This window comes from Scyliorhinus torazame, chromosome 9 (assembly GCF_047496885.1).
Source record: "Scyliorhinus torazame isolate Kashiwa2021f chromosome 9, sScyTor2.1, whole genome shotgun sequence".
NCBI classification, from domain to species: Eukaryota; Metazoa; Chordata; class Chondrichthyes; order Carcharhiniformes; family Scyliorhinidae; genus Scyliorhinus; species Scyliorhinus torazame.
This window is the reverse complement of record NC_092715.1, coordinates 70,362,471-70,386,118: the sequence shown is the minus strand read 5'-3', so window position 1 is coordinate 70,386,118 and position 23,648 is coordinate 70,362,471. Positions and strand designations below refer to the sequence as shown.

General features: G+C 43.1%; 1 protein-coding gene across 6 annotated transcripts in view; it reads left to right on the top strand.

The window, feature by feature from the left end:
* arhgef28a (Rho guanine nucleotide exchange factor (GEF) 28a) overlaps window positions 1-23,648 on the top strand; it is a 680,059-nt gene that overhangs the window by 358,453 nt on the left and 297,958 nt on the right. For 4 of the 6 annotated variants that reach the window (XM_072516088.1, XM_072516091.1, XM_072516089.1 and 1 more), the window contains 4 exons: window positions 12,910-13,117; window positions 17,022-17,136; window positions 18,430-18,507; window positions 21,655-21,697. In XM_072516088.1, coding sequence (XP_072372189.1) covers window positions 12,910-13,117; window positions 17,022-17,136; window positions 18,430-18,507; window positions 21,655-21,697 — 444 coding nt within the window. The remainder of the gene's footprint in view (window positions 1-12,909; window positions 13,118-17,021; window positions 17,137-18,429; window positions 18,508-21,654; window positions 21,698-23,648) is intronic. The other 2 variants (XM_072516093.1, XM_072516090.1) reach the window with 1 other exon arrangement.

The window sequence follows — 23,648 nt, the reverse complement described above, 5'->3', positions numbered from 1 at the left end:
TCTACTTCCTACGGACGCTAAATAAATTTGGGATGTCTGCATCGACTCTCACCATAGATGTGCCATAGAGAGCATTCAATCCGGCTGCGTCACAGCTTGGTATGGCAACTGCTCGACCCAAGATCACAAGAAACTGCAGAGTGTGGTGAACTCAGCCCAACGCATCACACAAGCTTGCCACCCTCACATTGATTCTGTCTACACCTCCTGCTGCCCCAGGAAGGCAGACAGCATTATCAGAGACCCCCTCCCACCCAGGCATTGCCTTCTTCCAGACCCTTCCATCAGGCAGAAGGTACAGAAGTCTGAAGACTCGCACATCCAGACATAGGAACAGCTTCTTCCCCACAGCTACAAGACTCCTCAACGACTCTCCCTCGGACTGATCTGTTCCCTGTAAGAACACTATTCATGATGCCCTATGCTGCTCTTGCTCATGTATTTGCTTTGTTTGGCCCCTTGTCCCTTACTGTAACCAATCACTTTGTTGATGTACCATCTGTCAATGTACTCTGTCGATTATTCTTTTTTGTCGACTATGCACGTACCAGGTACGTTCCCTTGACCGCAGAAAAATACTTTTCACTGTACTTCGGTACATGTGACAATAAATCAAATCATAACTTATTGTCTCTCCCTCTGAAGGAGAGAAAGCTAACAATGGTCCTGCATGGGCTGTGGCTAATGGCCATTACCAACACTTTTCCTGCACTGTAATTGGGTCCTTGAGGTGAGAGTGGAGTGGCAGACAGTGTTGAGGATTATCAGAAGATACAGCAGGACATAGATAGGTTGGAGGCTTGGGCAGAGAAATGGCAAATGGTGTTTAATCCGGACAAATGTGAGGTAATGCATTTTGGTAGGTCCAACATAGAGGGGAAATATATCGTAACTGGCAAAACTCTTAGGAATATAGAAAGTCAAAGAGATCTGACTTTCTATATTCCTAAGACTTTTGCCAGTTACGATATATTTCTCCTCTATGTTAGACCTACCAAAATGCATTACCTCACATTTGTCCACAGATCTTTGAAGGTGGCAGCACAAGTGGACAAGTTAGTCAAGAAAGTATACAGAATGCTTGCCTTATTGGCACCTTGTATAAAAATTGGCAAGTCATGCTACAGTTGGATAGAACCTTTGTAAGGCCGCACTTGGAATATTGTGCACAATTCTGGTCACCACACTACCAGAAGGATGTGGAGGCTTTGGAGAGGGTGCAGAGGAGGTTTACTAAGATGTTGCCTGGTATGGAGGACGTTAGCTATGTGGAGAGGCTGAACAGACTCGGATTGTTTTCATTAGAAAGACGGAGGTTGAGGGGTGACCTGATAAGGGTCTACAAGGTTACGAGGGGTATGGATAGAGTGGATGGGCAGGCACTCTTTCCCAGGGTGGAGGGATCAGTCACCAGGGGGCATAGGTTTAAGGTCCATGGGGCAAAGTTTAGAGGAGATGTGCCAGGCAGGTTTTTTATGCAGGTGGTGGTGAGTGCCTGGAACGCGTTGCCAGGGGAGGTTGTGGAAGCAGATACATTAACGGCATTCAAAGGCATCTTGACAAATACATGGATAGGATGGGTATAGAGGGATACGGCACAAGGAAGTGCTGAGGGTTTTGGCAAAGGTTGGTATCATGACCGGTACAGGCTTGGAGGGCCGAAGAGCCTGTTCCTGTGCTGTATTGTTAATTGTTCTTTGTAATCCAGAAGTTGACCTCCCTGGCCACCTGCTCCCATTCCCTTCACAGGTTCTGCTGATAGGCCACCTGGCCCATTGTGGTAACGTGGTATTCCTCTTCTCTTGACCTCCTTCACTCTGGCCTCCAGCACCACATCAGAAAACACGGGAGACCTCTCTCAGGCTTGACTCTCCATTAGATGTATTCTTACTTCCACCAAAGCCTTCCTAAAGCTGTCCAGCAGCTCCTTATAGCCAGAGCGCACCTCCCCTTTTAAGAAGTTCAGGCTGTTTTTAAGAAGTGCTGACTAGTTGTGCATTTTGCTAACCATTCACACTTTCTGTGCTATCTGCTAAGCATTCAGTGTACAATTATATTGATGGTCAGGTAGTACCAGGTTTGCTGCCTCAACAGGACCTGGGAGTGGATAAATGAAAATTACTGTCCCTGCTCTCTGTATTAAACTTAGTCGAATTCTATCCCCATATTTATGCTTCTGAAAGAGGACATTCAGTCTTGTAATAAGGTTAGTCCATAGAGTGAGCAGCAGAGGGAAGACACAGAACTTTACTTTGCACAATACTTTGCCTTTTTGTTTCCCGATCAACATTCCTCTCTCAACCAGCACCACCACCTGGCCATTCACCTCATTTACTTGTTTGTGGGAGCTATCTTTCTGTAGTTGGCTGCTTTACTTACATAAATGCCAACAGTTACTGCAAATAACTTAATTGGTTGTCAAAAGCTTTGACATGTGTTGGACGTGATGAAGTATTTGACGGAGAGCATAATTTCTATATAATATATAATTTATTTCTCCATCTCCCTCTTTCTCTCTTAATTCTCTCTTTCATGCTTTCTTTTCCCCCATCCCACCACCAGGCCAGATGATTTTTGGGATTGGCACAATTTGAATGCAGGAAGAAAGGTATTTTTCTGGATGTTAGTTAAGGCTGCATTTTTCAATTACCGTTTCTCTCTCAGCCATTTAACAGCAAGATGAGTCAACATTCAATTTTTCTACATGGCATTAGGCTAGGTCACCATGTTCTCCTGCTTGTCTGCTCATTACCTGAGTTAAGTTGCAGAGAGAGGTTTGGGGAAGATCTTGCCCTTTTACTGAGAAAATCTTACATGAGGAGAGATGAATAGAGGAAAATTTTGTTTTAGAGATAGAAACCAATCCGTTGTGCACATGTAAAAATGAATTCCTCCAAGTCATCCTGGATGATTCTAGAATCCCATTCCATGATCCTAAAGATCATCTTGCTTGGAATAATTCAACCAAAATACTTTTGCTGGATACAGGTTCTTTCTGATATGATGTGGCGAGGTGTAGCAGGAGCATGATTGGAATTTCAAGTGTGACAGAACATTCATAACTCAGTCAACAGAAATTAGTTAGTGAAGCTTTGAAAGTGCTGCCTGGGTGTACTGTAGCCCCAAAATATGACTGGAATTTGAAGTTCAATAGTATTTTCACACTTGAGTCAACAAAATTATTTTCTTGGAAACAATTTTTCCCTGAACCTTTCCTAACCAAAGCAGTACGTGAAAGTCAAGATTCAGTTTTGTATTCTCTAACACCAATAGCATCAGATCTGCCCTTCCAAAAATAGATTTTTAAAAGCTTTTTATATATTTATCCTGGTATCTGGCATTTCAGAGAATTTTTTTAAAAATCAATAGGTAATATCCATTAACTGAGTTGGGGGAAGGGAATTTGTACGCCAAGGGATCAAATTTACTAAACTGCCTGGCAGCAGAGAACAGGAAAATGGTCATTTTTAAACAAAATATTTATGCAATATTGTTTTGTGACAGGTGTGTACTTGTGAACCTCTTTACTGGTGACTATCATATTGGGAAATAAATATTTTAGCAGCTCAGTTCAGCATTGTGTTCAATGATTTTTAACCAATGAATCAAATCAAGCTAAAACATCAGCAAACAGGTTTGCTCATCCCCAGCAATAATTAGGTTGATCTTCTCTGGCTAATGGCATATTGCACTCTACCACAACCCTAATTTTCAATTGGACACGTAGAGAACTATTATCATTGATGATTAATTACCATCAGTTAACTCCGTGGTTTTTGAGTTCCAATTTCAAAATATCCAGGCCTTCACCTGTAATGTATCATGAGCGGACTTCTGGGAGCATAACCCATGGGAAGAAGCTCTTCTTGGGGAAGGGCAAAAGTATTTTTAATCTTAAAATAAATTTTAACATGCTATGCACATCTATGGTACATTCTCGTCATTCCCTCCTACTGTTGCTTGTACAACACCAACATTGGAACCAATGTTGTTCCATGCAGCCGGCGTTTAAAGAGATATCGACAATTAAATATTAGAATCATGGAGACTTACCACACAGAATACACTGAATGAAGTCCCTCTTCCCTGATAACGGATAACGCCCCTCTGTATCTGTCCTAAGGTCTTTACATCTTCCCTGAAGTGCGGTGCCCAGAATTATCCACAGTTCTCCAGCTTGGGCCTTAGCAGTGTTATATAAATTTCCAGCGTGATTTCATTCTATTCCTTGATTTATAAACCAAAATGATCAATATGCTTTTTTAATCAGCTTATCGGCTTAATGTGCCATTTTTAAAGATTTGTTAAAATGGACACCAAGGCCTCTTTGATCAAGGCTTTCCAAAATCATGCCATTTATAATATACCGCCTTTTCAGATTAGCTCTCCAAAAGATCATCCACTCACAGTTGTCAGCATTGAAAACTCTATCTGCCATGTTTTCATCATTTCATCCAGCCTATGATATTTTGAAGGCTAAAAACTATTCACACACTATCTACAACTTTTGTGTCAGTTGCACACATGATAATGCTGTTTTATAAATCCAAATCTTTTGTTATAAAAATTTAAAGAATTCTGGACCCAAAACTAGTCCTGGGGAACAGCACTTAAATCACCTGAAAATATCCACCCATTACTTGCTTCCTGCCACTAGGCCAATTTTGTGCCCATAATTCTACTTTCTCTTAATTCTATGGGCTTTCATCCTTTTGGTAAGCCTCCTGTGTGGCACTTTGTTAAATGCTTTCTGAAAGTACATCTCTTGCACTACCTTGATCAACCTTCCTTTGTACATGTTATGATCCCAATACTAGAGAAGTCAATTTCAGTGTGAAACCTGGCTTGATAGATTATGGGCGTAATTCTCTGATAATGGGCCTATGTCCTCACGCCCGTGACAAAACGGGAAAGTCCAGAGTGGTAGAGTGGTTCTCCATTCTGAAGGGGGCTAGCAGGGCCCTGGAGTAGTCCTTGCAGTTCTGACTGCCGATACAGGGCCTTGCACTTCCGGCCACGGGTCTGCGCATGTGCGCGGCCGCCGCAACATGGCGGACCCACACAGCGGGCCGGCCCCGACAATATAGCCCCCCCCACCCCCAGATCGTGTGCGCCCGCTGATTGGTGGCTCCCGATCGCGAGCCTGGCCGTCCTGGAGCCCCCCCCGGTGACGGATCCCCCCGCCCCCATGAGTGAACCACGTCGGCGGGAACTCGGCCAGTTGTCGGCGGAGAATCACCGCAGGGGTCTCCTTCAATGGCCCCCGACCGGCGCCGCAGAGAATCGCGCGAAGGCATCAGACCCGATTGCGGGTCTGGTGCCCCATTCTCCGCCTCCGCGCAGAGCACGATTATGTCGCCGAGGCTTGGAGATTCCCGGCCTATAATTTTAATTTAGTGACCGTAGAGGAAAGGTACTGAACAAATTCCCAGGAGTCTGCTGATGAACATTATTACAAAGAATAAAATATTTATTAAAACAAAAAAACGTAATCTGCATTACATGAGACAAAAAGGTTGGAAAGATTTCAATACAAATGAAAAAGATGGTTCAAATTCCCACCATCCCTTAACCCCGGCAACATCCTTTCCGACCCATAAACCAGTGAAGAGTTACCACTACTTTGACACACAAGGCTTCTCACTTGGGACTGTCACAGTTGCAAGTGGTTTTCTTCCGGTGAATTCCTGAGCATTCACTTGATCCTTCTCACCCAACTCGTATCACTCCCTAAGACATCCAAAAACTACACATTAAACTCACTGTTTCTTCAACAGCAAAGGGAACAAAGAACAAAACAAATTACAGCACAGGAACATGCCCTCCGGCCCTCCAAGCCTGCACCAACCATGCTGTCTGTCTGAACTAAAACCCCAACAAATGAGTTTCCTAAACTCGATCTTTGTAGCACCGCCACAAAACTGACCACTTTACTGGGCCCTATTACTGATTAGTCAGTTAAGAACTTTCCTACTAACTTTGCAGTTTTTCCTCTCAGAGCATAAAATCCCCGCCTTCTCTCGCTCTATCACATGGTAAACTGCCCTTCCAACTCCTGTCTTCTCTGTGTCTGGGTCACTGTTGTTAGGCAGCAGTAAAGCTTTTCTACTTTTGTTCCCCTCATCACTGAACTTGCAATCTCCCTAACCCATCTCTTTGATTTCAGAGGTTGTACAATCTCATTAAAAATAATATATATAAACAATTCCAAAAGACCTGAAATTTATATTACCTAAAATATATATATATGTATATATATATATATATATTATAAATCCAACTTAAAATTATATATTATTCATAACAAACCTCACTGAAGAATTTAATATATTAGACATGATTTGTCTGCAACTATTCTGTGCTGGATCTCCCTGAATCAACTCATGACTTTCAGGGGCTGGTTTAGCACAGGGCTAAAGAGTTGGCTTTTAAAGCAGACCAAGGCAGGCCAGCAGCATGGTTCAATTCCCGTACCGGCCTCCCCGAACAGGCGCCGGAATGTGGGACTAGGGGCTTTTCACAGTAACTTAATTTGAAGCCTACTTGTGACAATAAGCAATTTTCATTTCATTTTTCATTTCAATTAGAAATTTATTTTGTTCTGATAGCTATTTCCTGTAACTTCCCCACCATTGATGTTGGGCTGACCATCTGTAGTTTTCTGGTTTATCCTGTTCCCCGTTCTTGAAAGTGGTATTAGCCACCCATCAGTCCTCAAGCACTCCTCCTGTTCCAATGAGGACTTAGAGATAATGACAAATGCCTCCACTGTTTCTATTTTTTCTTCTTTCATCAAGTTAAGATGCATTCCATCTGGACCAAGCAACTTGACAGCCTTCGGTAATGACAGTGTTTTATTATGTCTTCTCTATCTATTATTGTCTTGTTTTCTTTTAGTGTAACCTTCATATCATCAGGATATTTTATTTATTTATTTATTCTATTTTTTAAAAAGTTAAGAGTGCCCAATTCATTTTTTCCAATTAATGGGCAATTTAGTGTGGCCAATCCACCTACTCTGCACATCTTTGGGTTGTGGGGCCAAAACCCATGCAAACACGGGGAGAATGTGCCCCGATAGTGACCCGGGGCATGGATTGAAGCCAGGTCCTCAGCGCCGTGAGGCAGCAGTGCTAACCACTGCGCCACCGTGCTGCCCTATCATCAGGATACTTTATGAAGACAGATGCAAAGTACTAATACTTTAAAATAAATATTTTTATTAGCTTTTTCAAATTTTTTTTACATGAATTACAATACACAAATTTAGCGAACATTTCACAATCCCTCCCTCAACCCGAAAACAATTAATCAACTAACTAACTAAACCCCCCTGCCCCCCACCTTGAGCTGCTGACTGAGGTTAATTCCTTAAAGCGAGATATAAACGGACACCATCTCTTGTGAAACCCTTCCTCATTCCCTCTTAGCTAAATTTAACCTTCTCTAGGCTTAGGAACTCCATTAAGCAAAGTACTCATTTAATATAAAATGAAAATAGAAAGTACTGGGCAAATTCAGCGGGCCTGGCAGCATCTCTGGAGAGCGTAACAGAGTTAATGTTTTAAGTCCGGTATGATTCTTGACTGGTACCCACGTAAGTAATTTAATATGTTACCATGTCTATGTGAAGATTTCCCTTTGTGTCCTTAATAAGCCTAATATTTTATCCATCATATATTTATCAAATGTTTAACGTTCAATTTAATGTTGCTTGTTAACCTTTTCTCCTAATCTCTTTCTGCCTCCTGAATTAACGTTTTCTATTTCCTCGGGTTCTTGCCTTAATCGTATTAGTTGAGTCCTACACATGACTTCTGTTTTATTTTAACTTTTATTCCATTTGTTATCCAAGGGCTTTGGATGTTCTACCTATTCCCTTCAAAGGACATGCCTTGTGCATAAACTACCTCTTCTCTGAATGTCCTCCATTGCCCCATCAATGCTTTACCCTGAAACTGCCTTCTCCAATCTACCTGTGTTAGGTCCCTTATTCCATTCCAATTCGCTTCCTGCACCTACTGGTCCACTAAGGCAGACCTTTGTCTGTCAGCTAGTCCATAGCTAGAAATTCCTGGAACAGGTTGCAAGTTTGTCATCAGGGGCTTATAGCTTGAGGAGTGCCATCAACATCAAGCGTGGCTGACCAGGAACCTCTCTTGCTCTTACCACCAGCCATTGGCTTGCTTGGAAGGAGTTGCAAGTTGACACACTCAACCTGTTTGACCATGTTATAAACACACCTTCCTTGGCCGTCAAGTCCTGGGTTTGAACTCAAACCCGGATACCCACTGCACCGCAGGACCTCTGGTTTCCTTATTAATTGACTGGATTTAGTTCTTCCTCAGTTGAGCATTTTTACTTTGATATTTTATGGTCTCTTTTCATAATTAATTTAAACCAAATTATGTTGTGATCAAATATTGCAAGTAAATTTGCAACTTAATTTATTTTTGATCATGGTTACTAGTTGATCTCCATCAGCACACAGCCAATCAGCATAAAGTTAATGGCGGAGAATCGTTGTAACAGGACAACAGGGAAGCAGGCTCTTCCTCAATCAAGGAATTGAGCCTGAGGAAGAGGTCATGATTTTGCATGGGCCTCGACTGGAAACCAGGACCATTGAGATATGTGCAATACATACCCAGTGACAACCTAATATAAACCTGATTCTTCCAAGAGTGAGATACCTACTTGAAATGAAATGAAAATCGCTTATTGTCACAAGTAGGCTTCAAATGGAGTTACTGTGAAAAGCCCCTAGTCGCCACATTCCGGCGCCTGTTCGGGGAGGCTGGTACGGGAAACTCTCCGTTACTCATTTGGGTGTCACTGTGCTGGTGGAGATTGTGGAAGAGGCTGGTGACGGTTAATGGTGCCATTGAGCCCAGAGCTGGAGTTTTCAAGCTCCTGCTGTGACTGTGGCCTGGGGTTGGGATTATGAGGTGCTGTAGTGGAGAGCACAAGGAACCAGATTAAAGATCAGCACCACCTGTGGGCACATCACATTTCCTCACGTGCCTCCTGTGTACCCATATGCCATACGGCTGGATGCATTCTCTCTCTTATGATTAGTCTAACTGTTGGCGATCGCTTGGCTGCACCCCGCCTGCCATCTGTCTCCTCCATGACCACATGAAGATTTGATGCCATGCCAAGTAACACCTAACCCCCGGTCTGACTGCATCCCCCTCACACTTCCTGACCTGTCAGTGGTACATTGGATCCAAGGGCACACAAAAACCAAACGGTCACACACTTTGGCCTCAATTGCCATGTGGTACTGCGGCTAATCTCACGTTCACCCACCTGTTTTAGCTGCCTAATTAAAAAGATACATTACGATGACTCTACGAGAAATCATTTGTCAATAGGTGACTGTTCCACTTATCCTGGTGGAAGGTCCCGCTTCCTGCACTGGACAAAGGAGAACTCCATGGTTTCTTTCATCCTCTGTGATCTCTGTCCAGGCTAGCTTGGTCAGGCGGGAGGGACCTCTGTTACCATTTGTGGGAAAGAGCACTTCTCGCTGTTCCCTGATGGACATCGATAAACTGTGGCTCTGGTCTCCGTCTGCGCTCAGATGTCTGTGCAGTTGAAGGGGCTTGGATCTGATTAGGGTGGGGGTGCCCAGGGCACAAAAGGATAACTGCGAGATCATGGTAGAAGTTTGGATGGCGTTGGAGATGGTGGTATGGTGAAAGGTGAGAGTGGTGAAAGTAAGCAACATGAAATAGAACAAAATGCCAACAGAAAGGAGAGGGACAGGAAAGGGGCGGCACGGTGGCACAGTGGTTAGCACTGCTGCCTCACAGCGCCAGGCACCGGGTTCGATTCCGACGTCGGGTGACTGTGTGCTGTTTGCACTTTCTCCCCGTGTCTGCATGGGTTTCCTCCGGGTGCTCCGGTTTTCTCCATACGAAATTGCCCCTTTGTTGCTATCTTTCAGTGGCTATAAATATGATGGTTAATAAGGTCGCCTTTCTTAATCTTAATTATGAATATGCTTTTCAGAGTCGCCAGGTATCTCTTGATACTGCCACAAGGTTCAACCGAATATCGATCAAAGAGCCAATACACCAGTTAGTTAATTCAAAGTCAATGGTACTTTATTTACACACAGTATGGTTTACTCATGCACAATAACACTACAGGCTAAACTATGTCTATCACTAACACCTATACTTAACTTCGGGTACCCGCTTAGGTCAGAGGAACAGTGGCCGTTGTTCGGATCTGAGGCTGTTGGGTTCGAAGAGGTAGCAGGAGTGTAGCTATGGTCGTCCGTCTGGTAGCGAGCGTTGAACTTGAACTTGCTTCTGGTGGTGCAGGTGGAGGGGTCTCTCCAGTTGAGAGCCGAATCCAAGAGAGCGAACACATGGCAGGGTTCCTTCTTATACTCGGGGGGGCTTCGTGTGCTTTTAGGCAGGCCTTAAACTTGGTCCCAATCAATTGGGCTGCTTCTCAATCACTGCCATTGATCTGAGCCAACAAAGGGGCGGGTGCCTTGATGGCTGGGCGTGTCGTAAGTAGCCGTTGGCCTTGCTTTGTTTGTATCTTCTTGCTGAGGTAGTCATGCCGGAATGTCTGGGACGGTATCGGCTACCTGAGCACTAGTCTTTTGTTTATCGGAGATGGGCCATCAATGTGCAAATCAGCCAAGAGTTTCGGTTCTGTCTGCAGTCTGTCTTCCAAATACACATTCAGGCTCTGTGCCTGCTTGTTACTTTGCATTGTCCATTTTTCCCTGTATGCTCTGCGAGTGTCCATTTTATATGCTGAAAGTGACCATCCCAGATGGCTACACCTTAGTGTCCAAAGGTTAGGTGGGAATATAGTGATAGAGCGTGGATTGGGCCTAGATGGGGCACTGTAGGGATTGTATGATACATTGAAAGTTGTGGCCATGCTGCAGAACCTTCCGGTTTGTCCAAGAGTTTATTTTATAGCTTGACCTTACCTGCTGCATTGTCACCTGATGGCAGTATCCATCAATGAATATCTATCCCTGTTGCATTGTGAATCCTTTAGAAACATAGAATAGTTACAGCACAAAAGGAAGCCATTCGGGCCATTTTGTCCATACCAGCCCGAAGACACCCAGGTGCCCTTTCTAACCCCACCTTCCTGAATCTGGTCCATAGCCCTGTAGCTTACAACACTTAAGGTGCAGATCCAGGTACTTTTGAAAAGAGTTTAGGGTTTCTGCCTCAGCACCAACTCGGGCAGAAAATTCCAAACTCCCACTACCCACTGCGTAAAAACGTTCTTCCTCATGTCCCCTCTACACCAAGGTGCCCAGGTGGTACTGCCAGCCTCAGGGGCATTGCCAGGGTGTCACGCCGACACTGCCAAGGTGGCATTTTATTGCACGGCGGTGATTGTATGAGGGGTACCCTGCATGGGTGTGGGGTTTGATGGGCCCTGGCACCCTCTTACATTGTCCTCCATTCAGCCAATCTTTGTGTCATCTGCAAATTTCCCAATCGTGCCCTCATGTTCATGTCCAAATCGTTAATATATAACACAGCCCCGAACAGGCGCCGGAATGTGGCGACTAGGGGCTTTTCACAGTAACTTCATTTGAGGCCTACTTGTGACAATAAGCGATTTTCGTTTCATTTCAGAGTAAGGTTCCCAACACTGAGTCCTATGGAACACCACTTGAAACAACTTTCCATTGACAAGGGCCATCGACCATTGCCCTCTATTTCCTGTTGCTAAGCCAACTTTTGAACCAGTTTGCCACATTACCCTGTATCCCATGGGCTTTTGCTTTTTGACCAACCTGCCATGTGAGACTTTGTCAAACACCTTGCTAAAATGCATGTACACAACATCCACTGCACTACCTTCTTCAACCCTTCTTGTCACCTCCCTAAAAGAATTCAATCAAATTTGTGAGGCAAATCTTTCCTTTAACAAATCCATGCTGATGATCCCTGACTAGTCCATGCCTTTCTATACGACAGTTCATCCCATCTCTCAGGATTGATTCTATAATTTGTCCACCAATGACGTAAGGCTAACTGGCCAATAATTGTTTGGTATTTCCTTTGATCTCTTTTTAAACAATGGAACTGTGTTTGCATTCCTCCAGTCCTCCGGCACCTCCCCTGTGTCCAATGAGGATTACCCTGCTGCCAGCACTTTAAATTTGAATTTGACTTGGGTTTGCGGCGGGTCCTGACACACAGGCAGAAGTAGCGCTATCTTCCAGTTCCGCTGTCAGGACCCGGTGCCTCTTTTTAAATCCTGTTCTATGTGATGGAATTGAAGGGTGTAGATTTCTGGGAAAAGGTTGTGCCATTTTTCTTTCCTTCTCCAGTGTTGCGTCAGTTTGTTCAGCAGAAACTGCCTGGTCACACACACTTGTTCCAGTGCATTTTAAATACAAAAACAGAAAATAATTTTCCAGAAAAAAAGAGCGTTTAACATTTTGGGTGTCCAGACCCTCATTCCAGCAGTTTCTGCATTTTACTTTTAGGTATCCACCATTTTCACTTTTCGCGCTGTCAAATTTGGTATATGCAATTCTATTTCAGCGCTAAAAATGTTCAGACATTTTTCTTTGTTTAGGCTGTTCAGATGCTGGAGAACTGATAAATAAGATGTTGTCACCCGAACAAAATATTGAATGAAAATGATTAAATGTTCATGTTGTGCATTCAAATCCATCACTGGTCACTGTTTGCTCAGTCATTAAGAACTGACTTGTCAGCAAATATTCACTGGTCCATGAGGTTATGTATGATAAAAGGATAGAACAGCATTCTAAAGGTATATTGATCATAACTGACAAAGCATCTTCTTGAGCTAAGATCAGTGTTTTTGTGAATTAGTAATGAATAATGGATTTCCTGCAATATTACTTTGTTGACTCCTTTTCACTGATTGCTTTTGCAGGTTCAGCTTTGATGGTATTGATGCTGACAGCGAGGGAGAAGAGGTCTCTGATAGATCCCAGGGTTCATGCACTCCAAAGTCTCCAAACTCTGTAGCGTTATTTGCCAGCAGTGGAGACGAACTGGACTCTTTTGAGGCTCACCAAGAAACTGAAATAAACGCCAGGGATCCTGAATCCAAGCCTTCATCCAGCAGCTTTCTGCTAAAGGTATCATAGAATCATAGAATCCCTACAGTGCAGAAGCCCATCGAGTCTGCACTGACTCTTTGAAAGACCACCCTACCTAGGCCCAATCCCCCGCCGTATTCCTGCAAAACAACCCTAAGAGGCAATTTGGCATGGCCAATCCACCTAACCTGCACATCTTATGACTTGTACCAGAATAAATTCTATTAGCTAGAAGGAAAACCAGTGTTAATCTGGGCAACCTTGAAAGTAGACATCCCAATGGAATATGCTCCCTGCTGGCAATGTAACAACATGCTATTTGCAACTTTAGAAAAAGCTTTTGAGGATAACTAATGCTGATTTCTTTTTGGAAGGATGTAACACATGAAATCAATTTGAAATTTAAAAATAGATGGTTGGTCAAAACAGGAAGCTCGACTTGACACAAAAAGCTTTTGTGCAGACACATGTTTGACTTTATTGTGTTTTGCAAAATGTGGCACTTTTGAGACCGGAGAGCTGATCAAAAGTAGTTAGAAAACAATTACAAAACTATTCTTGCTTATGCCTTTCCCAACTTGTATTACCTTATATTAAAAGCAAAAGAACTTGGATGCCGGAAATCTGAAGTGAAACAAAAAGTGCTCCAAAGAAGATTGGTATTTGACTTGAAATGTTAACTGTGCACAGTCTCTCTCTGACAGATGCTACCGAACCTGCTGAAGTTTTCCAGCACTTTCTGTTTTTGTTTACCATGTCATTCTACCAGTCTCAAGAAAAACTATTTCAAAAAAGCTAATTCAAGAAAATTGTTGGATCCGAGCCCCTAACATTCAAAATATCATTAAAATAAATTGAAGCTGCAAAACATGTAACTGTTTTTTTCCTTGGTGATAATCATCATTATGCAAATAGCTAGTGTCCTGGAAATATCTGCCACCTACATTAACCTCTTATTTAATGTTAACTGCAGTATTATTGCACTTGCTAAGTTTCAGAAATTCATAATGCAGGCCTGCGACCTTTTAATTTTCAACCATAGCAAAGGTCCTTAAGTATAGCCAGAGAAGGTTCACCATTAATCTTGCCAACATTCAAATGGAATTCAATCCTAACTTTCATAGTGTCATTTAGGCCGGGATTCTCCGGAACCGCTCTCCAGCGGAGGGAGCCTGATGAAATGAAACGAAAAAATGAAAATGGCTTATTGATTGTCATGAGTGGGCTTCAAATGAAGTTACTGTGAAAAGCCCCTAGTCGCCACATTCCAGCGCCTGTTCGGGGAGGCTGGTACAGGAATTGAACCGTGCTGCTGGCCTGCCTTGGTCTGCTTTAAAAGCCAGCTCTTTAGCCCTGTGCTAAACCAGCCGCTGGCCCGCTGAGTGGGTCGTCGGGCCAAAAACGCGATTCCCACTGGACGTCAAACCTGTTGTGAGTCTCCCAGTCCGCCCCACCGGCCATGACGGGATTTCTGCCCCACGCCGGCATGAACATGCAAAGTGCCTCATCCCCAGCAGTCACTGCCACGGGTGTGATTTGGTGGAAATATTCAAAAACAGGTTCCTGATGCCATGGACTCTGAGGGGAGCAAAGAATAAGTGACTATCCAAATGTATTCTGGCTTGCAGAGAAGGGGGGGGGGTGTTGGGGTTGTATGGTTACGTGGGGAATGTGGGGTTCGGATTGGTGAAAAGGGGTCAACTCTGGGTGCGGGGGAAAGTGAGGAAGCGCTGAACCTCTTTATGTTTCTGTGAAAGACTAGCAAGTTACTACTTAAATATAACTTTCAGGCACCTGACTGATAATGCTGGTGAATGCTGTCAGTTTAATTGAAGAGCTGTGACTCTGCCCATCGGGAGTCCCTTATAGTTGTGTTAACACTGGGCGTGACCATAGTTAATCTCAGGCTCACCAGGTGTTGAGACGCCACATTGCACTCCAAAGAAGAAGGGCGATAGCAGAGTTTAATTCACACAAATAACAGATGCTGAAATCCTCTTTGGCACACAGTGCCTGTCAGAGTAAAGACTTCATTGATAATATAATCAGCTAACACTCTCTTAAAGCTCAGGTGATTTTTCCCAGCCCCACATGTCTATCTAGACCTGCTTGTATCATAGACAATTATTTAATGCACCGGGGCCCACCCAGGAGACCTGAACTGCTTTCTTGCACAACCCCTGCCTTAAGCATGGCTCCATAAATGCTGCAAAGGCACATATCTCTCAAAAACTATCATCTTTAGACAGTGCCCTCACTTCAGGTTCGTAAGATAGAGTCTCATGCCCACTCAGTATGAACATCTCCCAAACGCAAGCAGCTGCCACAGTCCTGGCAAGAAGACACAAGGGTCACTCAACAAGCACCCCCCACACACACATTAGACTCCCTGGGAAACCTAGGAGAAGGGCCTGATAGTACATCGTAAACACCCTTTGTTGCATCCTCTGGCTCCCCGCTTGTGCAGGAGGAATTGTGAGGAATGAAGATTTTCAGAGCAAGGGAGAGGGCTGCAGTGTCAAGTCAATGTCTTGGAAGGGGGGTGACGAATGGGCCTGCTCATTCAGTGGCTGCCCCTTTCCCCTGTTTGGAGTGTAGCTACTTGTCAGGCAGAAGGGGGCATGATGTTCAATATTGATCATCCACCAGACATCCATCCTCGCCTCTACGAGCACCTGTGCCCCCTCACATTTGTGATAGCCTAGAACCTCCCATCAACTGTCCATCATCAATCAGAATCCAGCTATCTCCCAGGCTCAATATTCAAGCATGGCTCAGGAGAAGAGGCAGTCATAGGTAGGGCTTCAGCCTCGCACCAATGGGCCCGCACAGTCACCAGAACACCATTGCTGAAGGAGTGACCCATCAAGGTGCGGCGCTATTAATACGATCATTGTTGATCTTCAGCTTCAACTGTACTTTGTTGCCTGCTCCCCATATCCCTTGATTCCCTGAGAGACCAAAAATCTGTCTATCTCAGCCTTAAATATATTCAATGTTTGAGAATCCCTCTGGGGTAAAGACATCCAAAGATTCATAACTCTTTGAGTAAAGAATTTTCTCCTTATCTTAGTTGTAAATGATTAGCCCTTATTCTGTGTTTGTGATCCCCCTGTCCAGCCAGGTGAAACACCCTCCCAGGTCCTTCAGAATCTTGTATGGTTTCATGAGATTAGCTCTCATTCTTCTAAACTTCAGCGAATGTAGGCCCAAAAATGCTCATACTCATGCCATAGAACAATCCTCTCATCCCAGTGGATCAACCTAGTGAACCGTCACTGTACTGCCTCCAATGCAAGTATATCCTTCCTTAAATATAAAGACCACAGGCTGGATTGACAGCTTCCACATAGGCCCAGCTGTCTGCATTGTTCTGTTTCTCTCCCTTCATGCTTGAGTGACTTTGAAGTGGTCAGCTGTGAAAGTAACAGAAAGCACTTAACTCTCTTTGATGTGATCCAGGAGCTGTCAATCAAAGCTTTATGTTTATAATTATTGCGGGTTGGGGGGCTGAATTTCATTGCACGGTGGGGTGCAGCTGCAGGACCATGCTATCAGGCCATCCGTTCCAAATGGTGGCGCTGGTCTACTTGATGTCTTGATTTTAGGCATCCTTGTATTGCAGACGTCACCGACCTGTTGGTGTGCCAATCAGAAGCTTGCCAAAGAACATGTTTTTTCGGGATGTGGCCATCTTCCATTCATCCCAAATGACATAGCCAAAGGAGTCACCACTGACTTAAGAGGGCGTACATGCTGGGCATCCTTGTGTGCTGGTGCACCAGCAGGGTAAAATAGCACTGAAATAGTTTATGTTGTGTGGCTCCTTTTGCACATTTTCAAAAATATCATTCAGTTTTGTTTGTAAACTAAGTTGATTATTTAATCTTGTTTTAGAGCCTAGAACATTCTGTTTGATACAGTTTCCATTTATCCTCTAAAGGACTCTGAAGACACTGGGATTCGGCTAAGATCATATTCCCTTTCCTCACCTAAAGTCTCGCAAAACAAATCTCGATTCATAAGGGATTTTAGTGTGTTTGATTCCACAAGCGAAGGTTAGTGTCGATAAAAATTGAACAAAATGTATTTGAATAATGAAATATTGATATTGCATTAACAAAAATATCAATATTATGTCATTGGCTAAAAAATGGTATCTACTTTGAGTCATCTTCTGCAAAGCTTCTCCAATCTACACTCATTGTCTTACAATTAACAAATTTCATGTGAAAATGTTTAAAGCTAAAGTACAAATTTATCGTAATGTCTGGATAGTTGCATTACAGTACTGTCTGAATGAGCAGCTTGTTTTCTAAATCACATTATTAGTAGTTTTGGCGTAACAATTAGAAATTAAGTAGTCAAGTGTATGAGCTATTGCAGCACTCTATTGCTAAATTGTCTGGCAGTCACACCTGGACTTAGTTTTTTTAAGTTCTTTGCATTATTAAATGGAACTTCTTACACTAATGCACTTATCTGTTATAAAGGGGAAGGGTTAAAATGAATATTTATTTCTTGTATACCTGCTGGCTTATCATGAGGTTATTCATAAAGGCCCGCCTTCTCAACCTTGCCCCTTGCCTGATGTGCGGTGATCCTCAAGTTAAACCACCACCAGTCAGTTCTCCCCCTCAAGGGGAAAGCAGCCGATGGTCATCAGGGACTATGGCGACTTTACTTACTTTACTTACCTGCTGGTACACTCCTGTCACCTGATTGTGAAAAGGGCATTGACATTGGTTGTATGTCAAAATGACAAAGGATGGTGCATTGACAAAAGGCTAATGGGAACCTGGAGATAATTGACTGATGAAGTTACGTTCTTCATCAATGAAATTCAACATGCACAAAAATTAGCAACATTTGGATTTAATATTTATGGAATTGACAGCAACCAGACTTGAGATATGAATAAAACTCAAGCCAAATCTATTTACCAATTACATCGTAGTCGATTGTCATCATGTGACAGATGTAGTGCATGTGTGTTTGCCTCACAGCACTAGTAACGTGCAGAGTAAATTCTCTTCGTAACGTGTCATGACACATCTGAATATTTGTAGGTAACCAGAAATGCTATTAGCACAGACAAATATTAAATTGAATACATTAAAAAGAGCAGGTAAAATATAGTAGAAAATAGTGACAGAAAACTGGGGTTCATAAAATGTGCATAAACCATCCTAATTTCATCTATGATCTGTAGTTACTTTTCTCAGTACCTATCCATTATTCTATACTGATAGATATATTGTAGATCTGGAGCATTAGTCATATCAGCGAATTAACACCCAAACAGATGTTGTTCCTTTGATCATTTTGATGAGTCTGTCCATGCTCTGTAGATGGTGTTTTCAGCAGTGGACGATCCCTTCTTCAAGCGCTCTCACTGTCTAAATCAGTTTCTCTGCTACACCATGGTAGTAAGTACCATTCATAATCAGATAAAGCTGTCACAATTCTGCATGAAACTGTCTGCTACTCATTCACGCCCCTGTGCCTGTCGCTAAACTGACATCATTAATTTTAACCAATGTTGCTTGAAGTGGAGTCAATTGTGGCTGCTAAATTGTCTCTTTTTTTAATCTAAAGCCTGATGCTTGCTTTTGCGTGATTATTTATAGGTAAAATTTAGAGAGCCCCTGTGAATAACAATTGCAATTTCCCCTTCATAACTATGTGGCGGTTAGTGTGAATTCCACTGACAACTACCACTTTAGCCCACAGAACTTATATCCATTTTCAGCAACGTGATGAGCACAAGAATTCTCTATCCTTCTCCTCTCTCCGTCACATCATCTAATTGATTCATGAACAGCTGTTTTCATCTGCAAAATCGCTCCTCAAAGTCCATTAAATCTATTTTTCTAGTGTGAAACACCCAACATTTTCCTTTCACTAGTTTGAGCGTATGTCCTCATATCCTAATTGCTCTATCTGAATTAATACTTTGACTTAACTTTATCTTCATTGTTGAATATCTTTAATAATTATCTAAGGTTCCTGAATAAGAATGAATCCTAGCTTCTCTTTCCTTTCCTTATCCAGTTCTATGATACCGAAGGTCAATCCTGTGATTTTGGTTCATTACCTCCAGAGTTTGAATGGTTTCCCATGTGCCTTGTTCACCAAAACCAGTCTCCGTCTTACCAAAGATAGATAGTAAGGCATGAATGCATGCCTCCTAACCATCAATTTAAGCATACAAATTAGTTCAGTCTCTCTGCTGAAATTTAACAAAGAGAATGGCAAGTTCATTTAATACATTTTCATGCATTTCCCAATCATATTTCAACAACTTCCATTATGAATACTTTTGTGTCATCATCTACTGGATTGGTATCATCTTGATTAACAGCGCTAGTTGGTTGTTGAAATTATTTTTCATAAAAGTGATGAACCTTTGTTCTGTTATTGATGATTGGCTGCTATGCTTTTATAGAATCTATTGAACACTATGATAGCAAAGGCTGTTGGCCTGCCAACTGGTGTTAGATTCATGTGAAGCTAGTTTAGCGTTACATTCCACTAGAATGCTGATCTCAATCATGTTGCGTGTAGATTGCAGAAACCAGGCCCCAGTTTAACTGTTTCCACTTGGTGGAGGATGGGCTGGGGTGAAAGGTTGTTACTGTAATGTCAGTCACTGAATCCCTTTGTTCCTACTGCTTTCCCACAATATCTCAATATTAATATGGCAGCACACAAGCAGGAAGGAAGTGGGGTTCTACTTTAAATATGCAGATCAGTTCGATACCATCATTAATATCATCAGGACCTCATTAAGAATTTGAACCTGAGATCTAAGCTAGAGAAGGGGGTCGGCTCCCCCGTGAAGTAAACGTGCTGGGATCTGCATCTTGGTCAAAAGAGGCCCAGAAGATAAGTCGTAACATTTTATTTTAGGTCTCTTTGTAGGACAGGAGGGATTGGAGCGCTTCTTCAGGCCTTCTGAGGAGGTTTTGGGCTTTCCGTGCACCAGGCTACTCCCTTCCTGATCTTTGTGAGATCTACCCCCCGCACCCCCCTACCCCCACCCTCCCACTCTCCGCACCCACATTTGTGGCCAACTCTTTCCCCCTTTCAGATTGCTGCCAACAGCAGATAGTGGCCTGCCGCTGGCTGAAAGGTTGGAGCAGATCCGCCTCCACAGAGCCAGGAAGTTCAGGACTGATTTAATGACCATCAGCTCGAGGCTTCCTTCCCCCATCTGGGAGGATGTCCTTCTCTGAAAGCTGCCGGCCAGTCAGATGACCAACTGTCTTCCAGTTCTAGCGGCACCACCGGGAGCGGTAGCCAGGCTCCGGACTCAGTGGGGAACCATGCAACACTGAGAGAATTCTATTGGCACTGCTGTGACTGCAGTAATCTTTCCCCAAGGAATACCAGGGAGGACAGATAACAGGGTGAGTCAGGCTGACATTGCCAAGGCCACTCAGGCAGATCCCAGTGAGGGGGAGTAGGAGCTATGATTACGAGGCTGGGATTGGGATGAACAAGCAGGGGTAGTGCTAACTTTTGTGACAGGCATAGAGTTCCCGAACAGGAGGGACAATACCCCTCTCCCCAGCTTATAGACAGCCACCAAGGTTTATCTGTCAGACTTTCCACAAATTAACTCTCCATTAATTGGTCACTTAAGGCCCTCACTTGGCCCAAGTGTGGCTGGGCTGTCTGATGCCTACCCTGCCATTGATAAAAGAATAGAGTGTTTGCCTTCTCCAGGGCTGAGAGAGGGTATAAAACTCTGACAATTATCTTGTTAACATAAAGCTTAAGTTTGGTATCCAACTCACAAACCGCTTCTAGTTACTTCACAACTTAACTAAAAGGAAACAATTTTGCCTTGTCGCCTGCAAATGCATTCAAATTATAACTTCAAGACCTGCAAATAACATGGTGTGCGTCAATCCATCTGTTCTGGTGTTGAGCTGGAAACCACTTTGTGTTTCTAAATAGAATATAGTTTAAAAAGTCTTGATCTTTTGAATCCCTCCACATCTGATCAGTATGGATTTCTGGCATCACTTTTGTCCATCCCAGATAAGTACAGTGACAAACGCTTCAAGAAGACTTACAAAGTTTCCTTTAGTAATAAAGATACTTGGTGCAATGGATTTGTGTGATCTTAATCCAGTTCTTACTAGATGTGGCCCACCAAGCATTAAGTTATGAATCTCACCAAGACTTACTGTAGGAAATGCTGCTGTAGATAAAGATGCTCTTTTGGAACTGAAGTATGTTTTGGTACGGAATAGAGAGAGATTTACTGTGCCCGAAGTACATAGGAGTGTGCTGTTGAGGCTTTTGTGCTAAACATGGGAACAAAATACAAGTACCTGGAACAAACGATCCTGAATATCACAGAAACGCCGAATGCCAATTATTGAATATGAGGATACGAAACAGCATGTTCAATTACAAACTTCTAATCAAGACTTGTGTCGTCTAATAAGAAGCTTCTTTTGAAAAAATTCTCATAGGCATGGATTTAAGGGAAGTTAGTTAGGAAGGCAAGTTTATTTTCTACATTTTTCTGTAGTAAACTTTTCTATACTGCTTCATTTCAGAACAACGGACCTTCAGCCTACCTGAGCACCCAAAAGAGAAAAGGTACAGTAAAGTATAACACTCATCAGTCTTTCTGGGATATATTAATTGCACTGGACATCCCAAAGTATGATTAAGCCAGCAGAGTTAACATACCACACTGAAACTGTCTTTGGAAATACTCAAAATCTGTACTGTGGCAGTCGCAAAATATTTTGCAAAATAGATAATATATGCCCCTCAAGGCATTCCAAACTACATTTCTTGTACTTTCCTAAGTGAACATGTTGACATATGTATTTACAAAGTATTCACTCACGTACTTAACTGTATATATGTGTTCCCTGATAAAAACAGGAAGACTGGTAATGGTCACGAGCTCTATTGTTTAGATCTTCAATTCTCATACAAAGTTCTAGTGCCATTTATCGACATGTGAAAACATTGGGGGGGATCCTCAAGTTTCATCCGTGATGGGATTCATTACGGGCGAGAACGGAGAATGTGGCATCCCAGCCAAAGCTCCATTCACTTTTAGCATCACAGTAAGATCCCAGCTGTGAACGAGGATGGATGATATTGGTTACATCAGCTTTGGAAGAAGTAGTAGGTGTGCACAACACACCTTCACTTGTATTGGAAAGATTAAAATCATGAATACACAATATATCCAAATGGAAACTTCAAATGTAGGCACCAATTTGATGACATATTTCTCGTGAGGTCCTAGAGCATGCTCCCTGAAAATTGAAAATTCCTCCTCATTAATTTTGGTTTTAAGAACTACTAAATTTCATAATTAGAAAAGAAAAGCAAAACGAGATTTGAATTTCAATGCACCAAAGAGGCCATCACTTTCCAAAAATATGTCTAAATAGGCAATCTTCTCCATTCAACCACAACCCTGTCCATGTTCATAAAGGCATTGAACTTCCAGTCACCCAATTCTGCCCCCAGCTTCCCAATTATTCTCAACAACTCAATCTTCTCCATTTCTCCAAGTTTACCCTTCTTCCGCTCCCTGATCAATTCAACCTACGATATTATTCTCTTTCTCCAAATAGTTATGCTGATACACCCCTTCAGCTCTTCCCATTCAAGCTGGTATGGTACCCTTTCCTAGAGTTAATGCTGGTGCTCCCTCTCCCCCCACCCCCAACCTCTGTTCCAGTTTATATCTTCCTTCTTCTCTCAAAGCATTGTTCCCACCTTTTGCCCGTTTGTTTATTGCCTTCTATCCCCCCCACCCAGCCTCCAAATTGTCATCCATTCACATTTCATTTGTTGCATCCACTCCCCATTTACAAAGTGAGAGAGTGCACCTGCCCGCCTTACGCTCTAAAAAGTGCAGATAAGGTGACTGAGCCCAGAAAACCGTTTGTATGAACAATGTATGTAAATCTCAACTGTGCTCAGACTTATTTCTATTCAGTCAGCAAGAGAGAATTATTTAAAGTGGAGCTCAATGCACCTGTTCATTCCATGGAGGGTCAACAATCTGTTCTCCAAGTACATGACACAAATACTAGAGTGCCAATATTATGTGTGTGTACTTGAGTTTCCAAAAGACAGTTGATAAGATGCCATATCAAATGTAGAGCTCATGTTGTAGGCGGTAACATGTTAGCATGGATAGATGATTGGTTAGCTAACAGGAAGCAGATAGTACCACAGATGTACAGTGCTGACCTCCGGTGGCGGCAATGAGTGAGTGAGCCGCACATTCGGGGGCTCTCACTCCGGAGGGATTTGAGGACCTGGTTCCCCGGTTTTTCGGGACTGCGGAGCACTGGAAAGATGGCCACGGAGGTGCTGAGGAACGGGCAGAGCTGCATGGAACTGCGGGAGAGCAGAAAGCAGCGCAAACGGGAGAGGAAGGGACAAAGACAAGGTGCAGGGGAAGCTGACCCGAGAGCAAAGATGGCGGACCTATGGACCTCGGACCCAGCAGGCACTGGAAAACATGCTGCAGGTGATAAAAAGCAGTTTTGAATCGTTGAAGCGGGATAACTTG